General features: G+C 46.8%; 1 protein-coding gene across 1 annotated transcript in view; it reads right to left on the bottom strand.

The window, feature by feature from the left end:
* The window catches only part of ATP6V0A4 (ATPase, H+ transporting, lysosomal V0 subunit a4), a 64,378-nt gene that overhangs the window by 27,415 nt on the left and 23,093 nt on the right, over positions 1-13,870 (bottom strand). Inside the window, exons 11-14 of the mRNA XM_011995506.1 lie at positions 11,118-11,268; positions 9,372-9,511; positions 7,405-7,562; positions 1,772-1,865 (exon numbers count right to left, since the gene is read on the bottom strand). Of these exons, the coding sequence (XP_011850896.1) occupies positions 1,772-1,865; positions 7,405-7,562; positions 9,372-9,511; positions 11,118-11,268 (543 nt within the window). The remainder of the gene's footprint in view (positions 1-1,771; positions 1,866-7,404; positions 7,563-9,371; positions 9,512-11,117; positions 11,269-13,870) is intronic.

The following is a 13,870-nucleotide window of genomic DNA, read 5'->3' as shown; positions in this document are numbered from 1 at the left end:
TTTTTACTTTTTTTTTTTTTTTTGAGATGGGCTCTCACTCTGGTTGCCTAGGCTGGAGTGCAGTGGCATGATCTCAGCTCACTGCAACCTCCACCTCCCAGGTTAAAACAATTCTCCTGCCTCAGCCTCCCAAGTAGCTGGGACTACTGGCATGTACCAACGTGCCCAGTTAATTTCTGTATTTTTAGAGGAGACAAGGTTTCACCATGTTGGCCAGGCTGGTCTCGAACTCCTGACTTCAAGTGATCCACCCGCCTCAACCTCCCAAAGGGCTAGGATTATAGGCATGAGCCACCACACCTGGCCAACTCCTGCTTTTCTTTATATAATATTTTGTGTGGTATAGATTTTTAAAATCCTATAGGTATATGTATTATTTTAGGATAGAAAGACCAGAAATTTTCAAAATTCTAAATGTTACTAGGAACAGATTTCATTATTTTCAAAATCCCACATTCTCTTTCACCCTGACATATTTTCTTTCTTTTCTAACTTGTGGGCAGATGACAAAATTGCATGCAGAGTAGAAACTCAGGATCATGCAGTTCTGCAATGTGAAATACTGTAGCTCCACTCTGTCTGAGGAGCAGCAATGGACAGGCAGGATTTGCTGATGAATTAACTGTGGGCTGTGGAGGGGAGAGGTGAGACTATCGGAGCAATGAGATTCCAAACAAAGGAAGGTCAACCAGACCCTAAGATCATCCCCGTCTAGATTCCCTCTCCACCTGCTTACTAAACATGAAATTCCTTTGACCAAGGACAATGTCTTGCAGGCCACAAAAATTCAAACTAGTTTTTAGCGCTTTGCAACTTATAAACCAGCCTTCAAGGACTTTACCACTTTTGATAAAAATGCAAGTGTCCCTGGGTGGCAAGTATAAACAAATCCTGGGCAAACTTTCTGTTTTTATAAGGGCAGGGAGGCGGGAGATAGCAGGATGACCCAGGAAAACTTAAGAGGAGGTGACCTGTAAGCCAGGAGAGACTGGAGAACCAATTTTAGGGCTAGTACTATTTACTTCTAACTGTCAGCAACAAAAACTGAGGTCTCACGTTCTCTCCCATAAAGAAAGAGCTTAGAAGAAACATGGACAGCATTTGCCAGGTTCAGTTTTCATTTGGAGCATAAGGCCGCCACCTGGTGGCAGCATGCACTGGGCCAATAAAAATAAACAGCTTTACATGAATGGGCATGTGTCATATCTCCTTAAAACCACTTTATATCTACAGGCTGCGAGGAAGTATTGTTTTGCTTAGCTCAAATCGAGCTGACTAGGATAGATATAACAAATAAAATGAAGCAAATACCTTTTAAAAAAAAGTGTCAATTCTATGCAGTAAAACAAAGCAAACATAAAAACAAATCCACACTTTTTTAGAAAAAAGGGAAATGTTTCCCACTGCGAGAAAATACAAAGCAGGGAACTTAAACTTGATTAGGATGCTAAATAGCTTATGTAATATGCATTCTCCCCAGGCAACCAAGTGCCTTTTAAAGAAGCAATTATTAAGCACCAGGGATGTGACTGATGGAGAAAGAGGCAGATGTTTGGGGAACTATATGGAAAATGGGGCTGGGGAGAAGGTGTAGATAGAACATTTACTTGAATCTGGCTCTACGTGTCACAAAAACATCAGCAGAAATTATTTCATCTCAACACAAGTTTGTTGATTTGACAGGCTTTGTTGGCCTTTTCTTCTCTATCCAGAGGTCTCCTCCACAAGACAGTTCACATAATAAATATTTAACCCAAGAAGACATCATTACCGGATCAATCCCAAATGGGTATGGATTTCCAAAATACACTCCTGGTATGGCTGGGTCCAGCTGCAGATACGGATTTTCCTCCATTACATGAGTACTTTAGAGGGAGAAAGGGAGAAAAACAAACAATGATCAACCGGAGCAGAAAAAAATGCTATAGTACCACCAGTCACGAACTTGCCCACCAAAGCCCGACTATTGGTGCAACTCATCAATTCGGTTGATTCAATATCTACTCCGCATCAGTATTGTCCTAAGCACTGAAGCTACAATCTGAGTTTCCGAAGAGATCTCAGCCTGATGTGCTAAAGTAAAGAAAATCAGGGCCGAGAGCAGTGGCTTACATTCATAAACCCAGCACTTTGGGAGGCTGAGGCGGGAGGATCCCTTAAGCCCAGGAGTTTGAGACCAGCTGGTTGTGGTGGCACATGCCTTTAGTTCCAGCTACTTGGGAGGCTGAAGAGGGAGGATCACTTGAGCCTGGGAGGTCAAGGCTGCAGTGAGCCATGACTGCACCACTGCACTCCAGCCTGGACAACAGAGTGAGACTCTGTTGAAAGGGAAAAAAAAGGGGAAGGGGGAGAGGGGAGAGAAGGGGAAAGGGAAAGGGAAAAGGAAGGAAAAGGAAGGGAAATCAGGGGTTGTACACACATTAGAAACGAAGTAGAAGGCAGGGATGCTGGGAGAATGCAGGAAAGAAACTCTAGCCCAGGGATATGCTTGGGAAGTCTCCCCAGGGAACACTGGGGCTGCTTCTGAAGGATGGGTTGGTTTTTTACATACACACCTCAACTGCTAGGAAACTTACCTCTAAAAACACGTAGCCCATTGAATGTCTTTAAACCTGTATCCCCTTTTCACCCAGAAGCATGCATGTCAATGGGGAAAAAAATTTCTTTTTTCTTTCTTTCTTTTTTTTTTTTTTTTTTTTTTTAGACAGAGTTTCACTCTTGTTGCCCAGGCTGGAGTGCAATGGCATGATCTCGGCTCACTGCAACCTCTGCCTCCCCCCACAGCCCGACCCCAGGTTCAAGCAATCCGCCTGCTTCAGCCTCCCAAGTAGCTGGGATTACAGGCATGTGCCACCATGCCCAACTATTTTTTGTATTTTTAGTAAAGATGGGGTTTCACCATGTTGGTTAGGCTGGTCTCGAACCCCTGACCTCAAGTGATCTGCACGCCTTGGCCTCCCAAAGTGCTGGGATTAGGCGTGAGCCACCACACCTGGCCCAGAAATTTCTTACTCACTGTCTCTGCAAGCCTTAAGGGGGTGAGAAAGTTGAGCTAATTTTTTTTAAGAATCTGCATCTGTGGAAGGGTTCAAGGAATGAGCATTTGCAATGAAGAGGAACAGGCCTGGCATGGTGGCTCATGCTTATAACCCCAGCACTTTGGGAGGCTGAGGTGGGTGGATCACTTGAGGTCAGGAGTTCGAGAGCAGCGTAGCCAACATGGTAAAATCCCTTCTCTACTAAAAATACAAAAATTAGTCGGACACAATGGCACATACTTGTAATCCCATCTACTCAGGAGGCTGTGGCAGGAGAATTACTTGAAACCAGAAGGCGGAGGTTGCAGTGAGCCAAGATCGCACCACTGCACTCCAGCCTGGGCAACACAGCAAGACTCCATCTACAAAAAATAAAATAAATTAAATTTAATTTAATTTAAAAATAATGAAATGATGAAGAACAGACAGCACACAGTCTTGACAGGCTGTCCAGAAATACGCTCCCTTCCCTTCTGCAGTGAGGTGCTGGGGGCCTTAGGTAGCAGCTGAGGAAATCGGGAAGCCTGGCCTACTGTCCTGGCCCTCAATATACAACGGCAGCAGCTGATCGTGACTCACTCACCCAGACATGACCCCCATCCTAATGGCATGACTCAGTGCACATGGCTGGCTTTCCATAGCAGAGAAGTGTTTGTGTGTTCACAAAGGGAAAAGTCACCCCTGACAGGAGGGAACTGGCCTGGCACCCACAGCTAAGCCATCGTGTATCCTGCTGAGCATAAACAATTTCAAAGGACAGCAACATCAGGCAAGGCCACCTGGCCGCTAAGAGTGATTAAAAACAAGATCATTCCACAATCATACCCCGATACAGGCAAAAAGAAGGATATAGTCCAAACCACAAAAATGATCCAACATCCCTGCATCCTAACAAAGGCTAAATCCCCTAAGCCCTTTCTAATACCCTCTTAATAGAGATGGTTTTCTCAGTGAGGCACCATTTCCTTCGTTGAGTCAATACGCCCAACTCCAATGACTGCAGGAATGTTTTCGGTGGTCTTTCAACCATCAAGGAAGCAGGTCCATCAAGGAACCATGTCGCAGCTGGTGACCAGAATCAGCTTACTGTGTACTTCAGCTGTCTTTTTCTTCCACCACAGTGATAATGAGGTTCTGCCTTATACTCCTGATCCTTCACATACGGCTGAGCATTGCTCCAATTCAAGACCAAAGAGTCTTGAATTGGGGAAGAAGATATTTGCAGGTGCATACGAGAACAGCATTCATACCCATATCTGCAGCGTGGTAACAAGACAGTTAACTTGGGCCTTTCACAATCATACTCCATGGGAAATGGAATTTCATGTTGGTAGTCTGGTGAAATTACGCAGATTGAACAAGTTTCAAAACTCATCTCAGCCAGGAGCGCTGGCTCATGCCTGTAATCCCTGCACTTTGGGAGGGCGAGGCGGGCGGATCACCTGAGGTCAGGAATTCAAGACTAGCCTGGCCAACATGGTGAAACCCCATCTCTACTCAAAATACAAAAATTAGCTGGGCATGGTGGCGCACACCTGTAATCCCAGCTACTTGGGACGCTGAGATGGGAGAATCGCTAGAACCCGGGAGGCAGAGGTTACAGTGAGCCAAGATTGCGCCACTGCACTGCAGCTTGGGCCACAGAACGAGACTCCATCTCAAAATAAAAAATAAATAAAAATAAAACTCATCTCTATACTTACGAGTTTAAATCTACAGAGCAGAACTAAGTGTATGAATGAATGTGTTTGTTTGTTTGTTTGTGATGGGGTCTTGCTCTATTGCCCAGGCTGGAGTGCAGCAGTGCCATCATGGTTCATTGCAGCCTCAACCTCCCAGGCTCGGATGATGTTCCTGTCTCAGCCTCCCGAGTAGCTGGAACCACAGGCATGTGCCACTGTGCCCAGCTAATTTTTTTTATTTTTCATTTTATGTAGAGGCAGGGTCTCCCCGTATTGCCCAGGCTGGTCTTGAACTCCTGGGTTCAAGCGATCCTCCCACTTTGGCCTCCCAAAGTTCTGAGATCACAGGTGTGAGCCACCGTGCTCAACCTAATTTGTTTTTAAATTTATGAAAGTTTTGTTCTTTTGGGCATCTCTTTAGAATACTAATTGCAAAGCAAAAAAAAAAAAATCACAGACACAGCTGTCTGTATGTCATTCTGGAAAATGTTTTATCCTTCATTTTTCTATATTTTAATTTTTCTACATTTATTTAAGGTGGGGAATCCCATCTCTATGTCAGGGAACGTAGGCCTAGCAGAGAAACAAGAAGTGACTGCATTAGAGTCTCCATGCCCCCACACTAAAGATTCCTACAGTCTCCTGGAGCCTCTCTGTGCCCACATTAAGCCCCTTGAATGCCCTCAGGAAAGCTTTGTCAAAAGAAACCCAGGATTGGGCCAGGCGTGGTTGCTCATGACTGTAATCCTAGCACTTTGGGAGGCCAAGGCAGGTGGATCACGAGGTCAGGAGATCAAGACCATCCTGGCAACGTGGTGAAACCCCGTCTCTACTAAAAATACAAAAATTAGTCAGTCATGGTGGCGTGTGCCTGTAGTCCCAGCTACTCAGGAGGCTGAGGCAGGAGAATTGCTTGAGCCTGGGAGATGGAGGTTTCAGTGAGCTGAGATTGCGCCACTGCACTCTAGCCTGCGTGACAGAGCAAGACTCCACCTCAAAACAAACAAACAAACAAACAAACAAACAAAACAGAAAGAAAGAAAAAGAAACCCAGGATTGAATCTTTTCTAACTGAAAAACTCTTGGATGAAATTGATTGTTCATTCTGTCCCCCATTTATGATGTTCACTACAGATTTTGCTGAGCCAGTAAAACCCATGAAGTCCCTTCCTCGGGAGAGGAAGAATGGGAAAAGAGATTGTGAACACGTTTACCTATCTCAGCCTTCACTTTGGTCCTCTTTTCTCATTTGTTCAAAGGGAAGTTCCAGGATGAGACAGAGAAATCTTAAGCTGACCCAAAGAAGCCGGGCAGAGACAGATGTTAGGAAATGTCACCACTGATATGTTTTACAAACTAACCCTCATGCTGCTGTGGAAATCTCAGGTACGTGATGCACGTAGCCTAAGATCCCCCCGAAAATCATGAGGCTGTCACAATTTCTATTTGTTCACTTCACAGTCCCCTATCCTCCAGAGTCCCCTGTCCTCCCCTAGTTCATTAAATTGACCCACCTCTCAAACTCTAAAATCTTTCTCCCCATAAAAGTCTCCATTCCTGAAAGGTTGTGTTTCCATTCTGAAGACTGCTTGTCTGATTAACTGCATAAACTCACTGTGGAATGCACAGGGGAAGGGTGGACTGTGTGGATTTAGAGACTTTCCAGGTCTCTCTATTCTACAGTCCCCACAGCTCCTTACCAGGTGACCCCTATCCCCAACTCTGTCAGCCAGAGGACAAACACAGGGAGACAGCACTGCAAAACTAACCCTTTCCTCATTTGCTTTTTTTTTTTTTTTGACATAGAGTCTCGCTCTGTTGCCCAGGCTGGAGCGCAATGGTGCAATCTTGGCTCACTGCAACCTCCACCTCCTGGATTCAAGCAATTCTTGTGCCTTGGCCTCCCAAGTAGCTGGGATTATAGGCACATGCCACCATGCCCAGCTAATTTTTGTATTTTTAGTAGAGATAGAGTTTCACCATGTTGGCCAGGCTGGTCTCGAACTCCTGACCTCAAGTGATCCTCCCACCTTGGACTCCCAAAGTGTTGGGATTGCAGGCGTGAGTCAGCATGCCCAGCCTCTCATTTGCTTTTGTTTGAGACAGCATCTTGCTGTGTTGCCCAGGCTGGAGTGCAATGGTGTGATTGTAGCTCATGCAGCCTTGACCTCCTTGGCCCAATTCATCTTCCTGCCTCAGCCTCCCAAGTAGCGAGGACTACAGGCATGCCAACTCATCTGGCTAATTATTTTTTCTTTTTCTTTTTCTTTTTTTTTTGGAGATGGAGTCTCACTCTGTCACCCAGGCTGGAGTGCAGTGGTGCAATCTCGGCTCACTGCACCTCCGCCTCCCAGGCTCAAGCAATTCTCCTGCCTCAGCCTCCTGAGTAGCTGGGATTCCAGGCGCCCACCATCACACCTGGCTAATTTTTGTATTTTCAGTGGAGACCAGGTTTCACCATGTCGGCCAGGCTTGTCTCGAACTCCTGAGCTCAGGTGATCCGCCCGCCTCAGCCTCCCAGAGTGCTGGGATTACAGGCATGAGCTACTGTGCCTGGCCTATTTGTTTTGAATTTTCAAGTGCACCTCTGAGTAGAGCTAGGTGTAGACTCCCCCAACCAAGAAAACAGTCACTGAGGCCACCCGGATGGCCAGCGACTGCGCCATCTCTCTCCATCAACTCACTTCCATGTGCCGTTTCTGAACATGGGTTGGACACTCCAAGAAGAGCCGAAGATGTTCAGGGACTTGGAGAAGCAGTCATTGTAGATCAAACCCGTGTAGATGGAGAAGATGCCCATGAGTAGGATCAGATAGCGCCCGTGGAAGAAGGTGTTCCAAATCTGGCCTCAGAGACACAGAGAGGATGATCGTCAGTGGGCTCTGAAGCAGACCCCGGAGGAAGTGTTCTACAGGATGTCTCCAGCATCACCGGTGCCGGCACCCTTTAGGGGGGCCACATGACCATGGCAGACATCAATCATCCCGACAGGAAGAGCACACACATCATGGTTTTTAGAACATATAGGTGCACCAAAAAGTCCTAGGCTGGTATTTGTTATCGTTAAACAAAAACCATATAGGCAAAAATTAGCCGGGCATGGTGGTGCATGCCTGTAATCCCAGCTACTTGGGACGCTGAGGCAGGAAAATCACTTGAACCCAGGAGGTGGAGGCTGCAGTGAGCCAAGATTGCACCACTGCACTCCAGCTTGGGTGACAGAGCAAGACTCTGTCTCAAAAAAAAAAAATTTAAAAATTAAAAAAAATATATATATATATATATGCATGCCTCAGATTATTCCATTGCACCTGCATTAGAAAATAAACTGAAGTGCAAGCAAGGCCTCATCTGCTTAGGAAGGGACTTGAAAGCAGGTGGCTGGTGTCTCTGGTGCTTCCAGGAAATAAGCACTGAACTGGCCTCTCATGGCCGCTACATTTATGACAAGTCAGATGTATACTCATTTTGCATCTTGTCATTGTAAAGTTGAGTCCCTGTCTGACTGTGTCTGCTGAGAAGAATAAAGTGCTTTCTCATAATACTGAATAATGTGTGTCAATCATTCCAAGAAGTGCTGACATGTAACTCTGAAACTCAAAATGTTTACCATACAAAACTACATCTTTAAGCTTGACATAGAAAACTATATTGGTCACAGGTTGATTGTGTCCTCTAACCTTGACATCGCTGACCTAGCTGTAATTAATTCAACCTGTAATAAAACATTGCAGATATTCTTTTTTTTTTTTTTTTTTTAGATGAAGTCCCTCTCTGTCACCCAGGCTGGAGTGGAGTGGCACGATCTCGGCTCATTGCAACCTCCACATCCCAGGTTCAAGCGATTCTCCAGCCTCAGCCTCCCAAGTAGCTGGAACTACAGGCACCCACCACCATGCCTGGCTAATTTTTGTATTTTTAGTAGAGACAGGGTTTCACCACGTTGGCCTCGAACTCCTGATTTCAAATGACCCACCCACCATGGCCTCCCAAGTGGTGGGATTATAGGTGTGAGCCACTGCCCCTGGCAAGCTGATATACTTTGAACCAACGCACCCTCTTGAGTTGTCTAAGCCTTCACAGTACTCTGCGAAGGTGGAGAAACTTAAGAGCGGGGAAATGATGTTCAGGGTTTCTCAGTGTTCAGAAGAACACGGGTCCCAGGCTGTTTCTGCCATGAACAAATACTCACGATATTTTAAGTAAAAACACTACAAATAGTATGCACTACTTGATGCCAATTTTTGAAAAATTGGTGGATAAGCACAAACAAATTGGAAAGATATCCAAAAGCATTCCTGGTGATTTTTCTCTAGGTCACTAGATGTTGCATTTTTCTAATGTTTACAATGATTACGTATTTCTTTCATAATCAGAGAAAAAAACCTGAGTTAGAAAAAATAAATAATGAAAAAGAAAAATCGATGCCTTATCAAGTCATGAACAAAAACCCAAAAATGCTGAAAGGAACGGCACCACACCATCCAAAGGAATTACCTTTGGCCAGAAGTTGTAGGTTAATTTTGGCTCTGTTTCACTTTCCTTCTCTCCCTTATTTTTCATAAAAATGTGTTATTTCTATGGTGAAAACCACATACAGGTTTTCATACTCTGAAAATGAATGGGGGCAAGACGGTCAGTGGACACTCACCTCATTGTCTGTCTTCTGGGAGAGCAAGCGTCTCTCATTCAGAACCATCCAAAGTGCGGCCAGGAGCATCACGGTTCCGTGACCACAGTCTCCAAACATCACAGCGAACAGGAAGGGGAAAGTGATGATGGTGTAGGGGGCTGTGGAGGGGAGACACACAATACCTGAGGCCTCAGCACAGCCTCGGGGCCCCCACCTCAGATTCCCTGCCACAGCTCCATGATCTTCATGCGGGCTTCCATAAGTCTTTCTGGTTTTCTTTTCTCACCATCCCCACCCTGACACATGATTAACTGCCATATAAATGAGCGCATCTGTTTCTAGGCATTCTTTTTTTCAATTTTTTTTTTTGAGACAGGGTCTCACTCTGTCACCCAGGCTGGAGTGCAGTGGCACGATCATGGCTCACTGAAACCTCCACCTCCTGGACTCAAGTGATCCTTCCACGTCAGCCTCTTGAGTAGCTGGAACTACAGGTGCGTGCCACCATGCCTAACTAATTTTTAAAACTTTCTGTAGAGATAAGGTCTCACTATATTGCCCAGGCTGGTCTCAAACTCCTGGTTTCAAGCAGTTCTCCCACCTCAGCCTCCCAAAGTGTTGGGATTACGGGCATGAGCCACTGCGCCCAGTCTATGAGTAGGCATTCTTATTCTCCACTTAACAGATGTGCTGAGGCTTAGAGAAGCTGAGTGACTTGTCAAAAATCACAAAGCCAAAACAAAAGAAAAAATAGAAAAAAATCACAAAGTTTGACGGAACATAAGATCAGCTTTCTCTCTCTAGGTGCTTTCTGTACTCTTCTCCACACCCATCTTTTGTCTGTTTCTCCACCATTCACATGCGCCACACACCACCAGCAGTTTGCTCACAGGGACCCTCAACCCAGGAGGCCCCTGCTTTACAGGCCACAAATTAGACTGGGCCTCAGGCTGGAGAAGAACAGCACCAGGCACTGCTTGGATAAAGGGTATCTGGTCTATCCTTTGACTTTATTTTATCTATTTTTTGAGACAGGATCTTGCTCTGTCGCCAAGGCTGGAATGCAGTGGCGCCATCTTGGCTCACTGCAATCTCTGCCTCCAGGGTTCAAGCGATTCTCCTGCCTCAGCCTCCTGAGTAGCTGCGATTATAGGTGCCTGTCACCATGCCCTGCTAATTTTTGTATTTTCAGTAGAAACAGGGCTTTGCCATGTTGGTCAGGCTGGTCTCCAACCCCTAACCTCGAGCGATCTACATCCTCGGCCTCCCAAAGTGCTGGGATTACAGGCGTGAGCCACCGCGCCCAGCCTACCCCTTTATTTTATTAACCAAGCTAGCAAGATTCCACAGCTTAGGACACCAAGAATCGAGTCTTCTAAGTTCTATGTACTGGTGTCTTTCCCACACAGTAACTATAGGACTGTGAAGATGCCAAGATTGGCCCTCATTGAATTGGTGAAGGAAATGAACACCGACTTCAGCTGCCGGATGAAGCTGCAGTTTAAGGGCGCACAGGTGAAGACAAAGAGCAAGTCTTTCACCAATCGGCATTTATAGACGACATCACAGGGTATTAGGAAACCAAGGAGGATTTTAGGAATCCCACTGCTTGCCCCTACTATCCTACTTCTTCCTCCAATTCCCACAGCTACTACCCTAGCCCCAAGCCTCACAGTTTTAACAAGTTCACCTCCTGGGTCACCTCAGGGGTCCATCTTACCCAGTTTTCACACTGCCCAGTTGTGCAATTAATCAGATCTTTACCTGGGTTTATCTCGCGGTAGCTGCCGACACCGTAGGCATCGACAATATTCTGGAAGCCAGCTGTGAATTTATTGGTCCTGTTAAATGTGGGAGGGGCTGTTTTAGATTGCACTGTGGTCATGATGGGGGCCATGGAGGAGCCACTTAGTTCCTGGAGGGGAAAAAAAAAAAGCGACAAAGATGTAAGGAGGAGAGTCTTGGGCTAGATGTCAGCACAAGGGTCACAGTCCCAGCTCCTGCTGTCCCTTACTGAGTGAACTTGGGGCAATCCCTTGATCTCTCTGAGACTCAGGACGTCATGTGTAGAGAGTTAATAGCTTCCCAATACTTATCCAATTCATCTCACAGGAGGGCTGTCAAGAGAACTAAGTCCCTCCGAGAGGGAGTCTCTGACAATCTCCCATCTCCTGCTGCTGTAAATGCGAATGTTATGACTCCTGGCCCTCTAGGCTTCCCTCCTCTCTGCTTTCTCAATTCATCACCCCCTTCCAAATGGTCCTGACCCTTCCCCAGTTTTTTCCTAATTGCCTGCTTAGACTTTCAAACTCCAATGTGTCACCGACACCACAAAATCCAGGATTCATCGACTTGCCGCAGAGCCAGGTCCCCTCCACAAACTCCTGCCCCTTCAGCAGAGCCTCCATTCTCCCGGATTCCTAGAATCTTGGAATCACGGATTTGTCCCTTCTCTCGTTTCAGTCAGTCGATCACCCACCAAAGCTTTCTAATTCCCCCTTCAGAATCCTTCCTCCGATTCCCACAGCTCACCCTAGCTCCAAGCCTCAGCGTCTCTGCCAGCCTCTCCCCTCTCCATTTATCTAACACCCAGATTGCTCAAGCACTCTTTTAATACAACAAACAAAAAGCACTATCTTACTCATGTTACTCTCCAGCTTTAAAATCTTCAAAGGCTGCCTATAGCCTAAAGAATGAAATCAAAACTCTTTAGTCTTGTGATCAAGACTACTTAACAATATGCCTTAATCCTCCATTTACACCTTCATCCCTCCCCACACCTCCCCATGGAAACTGGCCACGTCTACACTAGCCACCTCTCTTCTCCACTTGCTCAAGTCTTTTTTCTTTTTCTTTTTTTTCTTCCTGAGACAGGAAGTCCAAGGCTAGAGTGCAGTAACATGATCATAGCTCACTACAGCCTCAAACTCCTAGGCTCAAGCAATCCTCCCGCCTCAGCCTCCTGAATAGCTGGGACTACAGCCATGAAATGCTATTTTGCACACACTGGTCTTGAACTCCTAGGCTCAAACGATCCTCCCGCCTCAGCCTCCCAAAGTGCTGGTATTACAGGCGTGAGCCACTGCATCCATTCTACCTACTTGAGTCTTAACAATTCCAAGCACTCCCTGTCCAGGAACCGTACAGCCACCGCACGCCCAACAGCACTTGCCATCTGCACATCCAGTGGGATCTGACACCAGCTGGACGAGTGCTCATGGTCCCAGCTTCAATCCTCCGCTGCCTTCGGGAGGCCCCACCCCGCCCCACCTCCCTTCACCTGCTCCCTGGCCAGCCTCCTACCGTTCTGTGCACGCATCACTTCCTCCAGGATGCACCCCTGCCCTGCTCGGCCTGGTTGAAATGCTTTTTAAGTGCCCCATTTAGGTGGTTTTTGAACCATGATGTGGGGACATGGGAGTGCATGAGGAACAGTTTCTGTATTCAAATCCTGCCTCCTGGCTATAGGACTGTGGTCAGGTTACTTCTACTTCCTGTGCCTCCATTTCTTTATCTGTACAAAGGGGATAAAGAAAGCCCCCACCTTCTACTCCATTCCTACTACAAGGCCTTTACCTTCAGATCCCTCTACCTGAAAACCATTCCTCCCGCCCCCAGTCTTCCCAGCTGCCTGCTTAGAGGGGGCTTCTTCAGATACCACGAGATCTGCCATCACCAGATATGCCACCCAGCTAGCAGGGCAGGCTTCCCACCCAGCTAGTTCCCCGTCAGCTGAACCAGCTGCATGCCACCCAGTCCTCAACCTAATGGTTTCACTCCTGCCACCCCGTGAAATCATTCAAACAAGCTAATCACATCCTTCTGCAGAAACCAAAGGTCACCTCACCCTCATTCACTGCAGAGCCTGCCTCCCACCGGCCCTGCTGGTTCACTTTGCTCCCAAGCATAGTTCCCGAGGGCAAGCCCTGTGTGGCCCACATGGCATGCGGTGTTCTCCCCTGAGCTCTGAGGACGAGTGACTAAAAACAGCTGTCAAGCCCGTCTGTCCAGTGTCGGGGTAATGTGTTCAGCCATCTTGTACTATTTCGGGCAGAGGGGGGTCCCTCCTTCAATGGGGTGAATAACGTGATCAGAACAAGCCCCCTCTCCCCATCCCGCCCCTCACTGTCCCCTGCTTGGTTTCCTGCCCACCACTCATCACTGCTTGAAGTCTCATTAGTCACGGACATACCTCCGTGTCCCTTTCTAGAATGTCTATCAAAGCAGAGCCTTGGCCTGCCAGTGCGTAAGCCCTAGATACATTCCTACTACACAGGGAATGTCTAAGGAATGAATGGAGGGGGTGGTAAGAACTCAACAAGGACAGAGTGCTTAGCGCATTGCTGGCACACAGCAAGCAATCTACATATTTTGGCTCTTATTATAGGTGCTTGGTTATTTGTCTTTCCAGCTAGACTATAACCTCCATGAGGTAACACTTAGTATTTACACTCTAGCAGAGTGGAGCTGGGCATGGTGGTGTGTGCCTGTAGTCCTAGCCACTTGGGAGGCTGAGA

Source organism: Mandrillus leucophaeus, unplaced genomic scaffold (genome assembly GCF_000951045.1).
Source record: "Mandrillus leucophaeus isolate KB7577 unplaced genomic scaffold, Mleu.le_1.0 Scaffold49, whole genome shotgun sequence".
NCBI lineage: Eukaryota > Metazoa > Chordata > Mammalia > Primates > Cercopithecidae > Mandrillus > Mandrillus leucophaeus.
Note: the sequence above shows the minus strand (reverse complement) of the source record. Positions and strands in the feature narration are given on the sequence as shown.